This window comes from Lipotes vexillifer, unplaced genomic scaffold, assembly GCF_000442215.2.
Source record: "Lipotes vexillifer unplaced genomic scaffold, Lipotes_vexillifer_v1.1 scaffold39, whole genome shotgun sequence".
NCBI lineage: Eukaryota > Metazoa > Chordata > Mammalia > Artiodactyla > Lipotidae > Lipotes > Lipotes vexillifer.
Window position 1 is genome coordinate 1,892,483 of NW_006787038.1, and position 6,743 is coordinate 1,899,225.

At 45.9% G+C, this 6,743-nt stretch overlaps 1 protein-coding gene across 1 annotated transcript; it reads left to right on the top strand.

Moving 5' to 3' along the window:
* The first annotated feature begins 76 nt into the window (after window positions 1-76).
* On the top strand, window positions 77-6,743 carry EIF2B2 (eukaryotic translation initiation factor 2B subunit beta). Its single transcript, XM_007459744.1, has 8 exons — window positions 77-307; window positions 427-547; window positions 692-840; window positions 1,793-1,956; window positions 2,920-3,015; window positions 3,638-3,775; window positions 4,818-4,884; window positions 6,181-6,743. The coding sequence occupies exons 1-8, from the start codon at window positions 145-147 to the stop codon at window positions 6,336-6,338; spliced, it is 1,056 nt and encodes a 351-aa protein (XP_007459806.1). The 5' UTR covers window positions 77-144; the 3' UTR covers window positions 6,339-6,743.

Consider the following 6,743-nt stretch of genomic DNA (forward strand, 5'->3'; position numbering starts at 1 on the left):
GGTGGGCAGGCGGGGGCCGTGCCCCTGCCGTCTCCCAAACTGGAGTCTTCCTCGCAGAGCGGAAGCCGACCTCTCCTGCCCCGGAAGTGCAAGTCTGGAGGTCGTGCAGGTGTGTATTCCGCCGGCGAGGCGGGTCCTTTCGAGATGCCGGGGGCTGAGGCCAAGGGCTTGGAGTTGTCCGAGAGGATCGAGAGTTTCGTGGAGGCACTGAAGCGGGGCGGCGGGCGGCACAGCTCCGAGGACATGGCCCGGGAGACCCTGGGGCTGCTGCGCCGGATCATCACGGACCACCGCTGGAGCAATGCAGGTGAGGCAGGCCTAGCTCCATCGCCTCCCTCGCCACTTTCCGTTTCCGATCCCCGGGCGGAAAGTCGCCCAGGCCCCACCGCGCCCTTGCCGCGCTTACCCTCTCTCTTTGGACTACAGGGGAGCTAATGGAATTGATCCGCAGAGAAGGCCGGAGGATGACGGCCGCTCAACCCTCAGAGACCACTGTGGGCAACATGGTGCGGAGAGTGCTCAGGATCATCCGGGAGGAGTATGGCAGGTCCGGCCCACGTCCTGGGCCGGGGGTTGGACCCAGTGACGCTTTTTGCATGGAGCCTTTATTGGAGCTGAGCAGCTGTTGTTAGTTACCTTAATGACCACATCTCTTCCCCACCTCCCTCTTTGGGTCTTGTTGCCTCCATAGACTCCACGGACGCAGCGACGAGAGCGATCAGCAGGAGTCCCTGCACAAACTCTTGACATCCGGGGGCCTGAGCGAGGATTTCCGCTCCCATTATGCTCAACTCCAGTCCAACATCATTGAAGCAATTAATGAGCTGCTTGTGGAACTGGGTGAGTCCTGATCCTTAGGTGGACAGGACAGGTGGCAGGCAGATGAGGGAACAGAAGACCCTGGAAGTTGTCATCAACAGAGATGGGAGATTACCAGTCCTCTGGTTCTCGGAAGTTTGCCCTCATCCTGATTAGGAAGGGTTGGAATAGGTGGCAGACTAAGATAACCCTCTTTACATTTCCTTACAGACTAACCCCTTATCGACTGCAGATCCACTGTGGCGGAGACTCTATTTGGGAAGAGCTTTATTTTTATTTTAAAGAAGATGAACCCCTGAAAACCACAGTTGATAGACCCTCCTTCACTAAACTTCCTCTTGAATTTTTATACAGACACACATACACATATACATACACATACACATACACACAGGCCACCTCCATCCCCCTTGTCTATGTGACCCTGGTGAACTGCAGATACTTATTGCAGTCAGCGTTCCCAGGGGAGGAAGAAGCCAGGTCTGTCTGTGCACTGAGCTGCTGCTTCCAAATTCCACCCCCTCAGTTTTTCTACCGTGGCCTCCCTGTCAGGTGGAGGTGTTGTGGCCACCTTTTGGAGGAGGAGTTATTTTGGGGGAAGCTCTGTTTACCTCACGCTCAGCACTTTAGAATTTCCCAAATTGGACCATTTCTTGCCTAAATTCATTGTCTTCAAAGACAATTGTAAAGAGCTGGTGTTGGGACCCGGCAGGGGCACAGGGAGTAAGTTGATGAATAGGGGTGCTGCTGGGCAAGAGGGTAGGCTGAGAACTTGGGAGGTGGAAGATCGTGGAGGAGCAGGGCTTTTAAGGAAAGGTGACATTCCACATTAAGTCCATTGACCACGTGTTACCAGGGTCTGCTAGGTGGGCAGTCTAGAGAAGGGTGCACATCCCTTTCTGTTTTCTGTAGTGTCTGTCTGTGTTGCAGCATGGCAGTGTCATATTTTCCTTGAAAAACTGGCTTCTTGCAGAAGGGACAACGGAGAACATCGCAGCCCAGGCTCTGGAGCACATCCACTCCAATGAGGTGATCATGACCATTGGCTTCTCCCGAACAGTGGAGGCTTTCCTCAAAGAGGCTGCCCGAAAGAGGAAATTCCATGTCATCGTGGCAGAGTGTGCGCCTTTCTGTCAGGTACGGGGACTGCTGGAGTTGCTAAGAAAAATTTAAAATGAGGAGAGAATAAAGGAGGGGTAGGTGGGCTCCATACCATCTTTGAATTGATAAGCAAGGCACAGTGAGAAGACAAAGTAAAACACTAAGGGGATTTTCAAGTTCATCCTGTTAACATTCTTAAACATTGGTTTAGGAAAGTTGGGCGACATGTTTTTCATACCATATAAAGAATGAAACCTTTGTTTTTAACCTTCAAGACCCAGTTTAGATACCATGTCCTCTGGGAAACTTTTTCACGGCTGTTCTTCTCCCCCTTCTCCCCAGCCCTTCCAACAGAAAATGAATCACTTCTAGCTCTATTCTACTTCCTACTTCAGTACCTCTATTATTATGTCTATTACTACTGCATGTTAGAGTTTTTTATATATATGTGCCTCTCCTAAAAACTCCTTGAGAGAGTCAGCGGTATTCACTTCTGTAAAATAAAGGCTGAATAAATGTTTTCATAGAACTGGGTAAAAAAAGAAAAAAAAAATAAGAAAGTTGGGTGAGCTGCTAGGCCCAAGAAAAGATAAATATTGGTTGTTTTAGGAATCAAAATAGGGTAAATTACCTTGAGGACGACTGATGCTTGGTCTAACCTCACTCAATCCTTAGGTAAATAATAGGTCTCCAAAAAAGGAAATATGTAAGGATGCAAGGATGTTGTAAAATAATGAGCTAGGATCTGTCTTGTCAGCTCTGCTGGATTATGCAAGCAAGTCATATTTCCAGTTTTGTGGCTGTCCTAGTGCTGCTGGGGAGTAATAAACATTTATTAGAGTCCCCTGGGCTTCCTCCTGCTTCCCAGAGAATACCTACCAGATGAGTTAGTTATCTGTTGGAAATTGCGCGTTGGATATGCCCAGTATCACAGAATCCCCAGAGCTCTTTCATTCTCTCACTCTTCCTCCCAGCATCAGCCTTTCTCTTCTATTGCAGGGTCATGAGATGGCAGTCAATTTGTCCAAAACAGGTATTGAGACAACTGTCATGACGGATGCTGCCATTTTTGCTGTTATGTCAAGAGTCAACAAGGTGGGTGTATTTGGGTTATAGTATGTCGAATTCATGAAGATTATACTTCTGAAATGTTGGTTCTCCACCCCCATCCCACCCCCAATATCCATGAGAAGGGAGGAAAGTTTCTAGCACCTTTTAAAAATACATACATGGGCCTTTTTAATCTATTAATTGATTTTGTTTCCCCCTTTATCTGAATCATTGTTCCTCACTTGGAGGAGCCTCATTTTGGTTAAAGCATTGAAAAGAATTAAGTGGGACTAAGGTAAGTGTGTCAGCTGCTAGGGGTCTGGTAAAGGGCTGCTCACTTCTACTCAGAGAGCTTGGCGGTGGTGGATGGTGGAACAAAGGCTCCCCGCTTCTCAGGAGGTATGAAAGATAGATTTCCAGGAAAAACAGAGCTAAGAACAGTAGATATTGCAGTTTCCTGTCCTGTACTATGTTCATTCTTCCCTTGCGAACCCACTTTTATGCTAGAACTTGTGGTCTGAGCCTAGACTCCCTTTCCCTTGGGTGTACCAGTGTGTGACCCCCCCAGTACACCAAGACTGAGGCTGAGCATTCTGGCTCTTGTGCCCAATGGCCTGTTTAGGGCTCTATTCCTAGGATGGCTCACATTTTCTTTCCTGTCCCAAAGGTGATCATTGGCACAAAGACCATCCTGGCCAACGGTGCCCTGAGAGCTGTGACAGGAACTCATACTCTAGCACTGGCAGCAAAACACCATTCCACCCCACTCATCGTCTGTGCACCTATGTTCAAGCTTTCCCCACAGGTATGTCTATCTGTCTCCAGCTGCTCTCTCGTCTGTCTCTAGCCAACAGAAGGAAGTCAAGGTGTAGGTCTGAGCTCTGGGGCTTCTCTTTGTCTGCATTTACTCAATGGATTAGACTCAGTGGAGGCTGGAAAAAGCCACAGAAGTCTTGATTCAGGAAAAGCCATTGATAGTTACAACCTGTCAGCTTCAGGAAGTCAAAATTGTAAGGTCAGGACAATACGCAGTTGGGGGAAGCCCTTTGTTTACATTGCCACCACTCGCTGACACCATTTCTGAAAATGCCAAGTAAGTTGAAACTAGAAACAGAATTGGTTTTATTTGTTCCAGGGACTGTCCTCTGTAGCCTGAATACAAGAAGTTACTAAGTGAAGAGCAATTTCACCAGTGATAGAAACTACTTGTTTTGAACATATCAGCCTATCTATAGGTGTCTACTTTTTTAAAAATTGAGGTGAAATTCACATAACATACAGTTAACCATTTAAAATTGTATAGTTCAGTGGCATTTACTACATTCACAGCATTGTGCAACTACCACTCTCTAGTTTCAAAACTTTTTCATCATCCCAGAAAAACACTCTGTACCTATTTAGTAATCACTCCCTATTCCTCCTTCTCCCCATCTCCTAGTAATTGCTAATCTGCTTTCTGTCTCTATGGATTTGCTTATTTTTGATATTTCACATAAAAGGAGTCATACAATATGGACCCTTTTGTTTCTGATTTCTTTCACTTAGCATAATGTGTTGGGGCTTCATCCGAGTTGTAGCACAGTACTTTGTTCCTTTTTGTGGCCGAATAGTATTCCATTGCATGGATATACCACAATTTAATTATCCATTCATCTGTTGATAAGCATCTGAGTTATTTCTACCTTTTGGCTTTTGTGAGTAATGCTGCTGTAAGCCTTTGTAATCAAATGTCTGTGGGTGTATGTTTTTGATTTCTCTTGGGTGTATACCTAAAAGTGGAAGTGTCAGATGAGCTGACACTCTTTTTTTTTCTTTTTTTTTTTTCTTTTTCCCTAATTCTTCTCCAGTTCCCCAATGAAGAAGATTCATTTCACAAGTTTGTGGCTCCTGAAGAAGTCTTGCCTTTCACAGAAGGTACAGAAGTTGCTTGAATGTATGTGGCACACGCGCTTGTGTGTTTTGGGTTTTTGTGTATATGTGTTTTGGTCTTTTGGTTTTGGTTTTGGTGGCCAATGGGATTGAATGCCGTCAGGTTGTTTTTTTTATCATACTTCTTGTGGGGACTGTTCTCTTTAGCAGCTTAGAGTGCTTGGGGTCCTGATCTAATCCATGTTCATTTTCTTCTAAAACTAATATATTTTAGCTGCGTTATTGGGGCCATGGCGGGTTGGATCACCCAGCACTGACTGGGTTTGGCCTTGAAAGTTGTTTGAGACACAGGCGACAGCCCAATGAGAAAATGTTCTTGTTTTCGGGCTGCTGCAGGGAGTCATTTTGGTAACGTGACTGCCAAAGAAAGCAGGCTCTGAAATGTTACTTCTGAAACTCGCCTGTAGCCTGGACACCTTTGTGTGTTGGGGTCCATTTCTCTCACATATTCTGAAGGCAGCTTTGCTCAGTGAACCTGCTGCCTCATCAACAGTTCTCATGGGCTTTAACACCCTCTTGGAGCAAAGCATAGTACTCGGGGTGCTGATTCTTCTTGGAAATTGAATAACTTCACCATTTATCCAAACATTCATTCTTTCAAGAAATATTTATGACTATTGAGTACCCACTGTGTATCCAACACTATTTCAGGCACTAGGGATATAACAGTGAATAACATAGATAGGCCCTGCTCCCCCAGAGTTTACATTATGTTGCAAAAGACAGACAAGAATATGTCAGGTCATGGGATGTTTTAGGAAGAAAACAAATACGAAGGATGAGATGGAAAGTGACAAGGGGACTACCTTAGTCTGGGGAAGGGACTTAATGAGATGGCATTTCAGCTGAGTGCTGAAGGAATACAGCCTGCTATGTGAAGATGAAGGAAAGAGTTTTCCAGGTGTTGGTGCAAAGGGCCTGAGTTAGGTACATGCTTAGCCAGTTGGAAAAAGATGGCCATGTGGCTAGAGAGTAATGAGCAAGAGAGAGAGTAATATGAACCATAATTAGTGTAGTGTGGTGGCGAGGGGCCAGATCTTGAAGGTTGCAATTCCAAATTTGAATATTATTCTAAGGGTTATCTATGGAAAGGCATCAGAGAGTTATAAGCATCGGGTGTATCATGTTCTGAAGTCATCTCTTCTGGTTTGTATGTTGCTGCAGTTTCCCTTCCTTGGGGTGGCGAGTATACTTGCGTTACTGACCCTAGAATCTATAAGATACTTAATTATTAGAACAGGAGCCTTGGTTTTATCTTTCGCTCGTGTCATTACCTTTCAGGGGACATCTTGGAGAAGGTCAGTGTTCATTGCCCTGTGTTTGACTACGTCCCCCCAGAGCTCATTACCCTCTTTATCTCCAACATTGGTGGGAATGCACCTTCCTACATCTACCGCCTGATGAGTGAGCTCTACCATCCTGATGATCATGTCCTATGACCACCACTCGTCCTAAGCAGAAGCTGCTTAGGCAAACACAGAATGGAGTGGAGACTTCAGTGCCACGACTGAAACACATCTTCCTTGTAATGGGGGAGTGATCTGGAGTCAAGCTGAGAAAACTTGATACTGATACTGTTCCCCGCCGTTTCAGTCATCCTATAACCAGGACGCACATCCAGGACTATTTTTTGCCTTTCAGTTCTCAACAGAGCAGCAGGGCTTGACCTATTGATTTTGGAGCCTCTTAGTGACTTGGGGCGTCTGTTTCAGGAACTTAAACTTTCTGGTTCAGTGGTGTGTTAAACACAACACTGAAGACCTTGCTGGGCTACAGGTTTTTGCTCAGAAATGACTACCACGCCTTTTCTGAGGCTGTGCCAATAAAGGCTGCTCGAAGGTTCC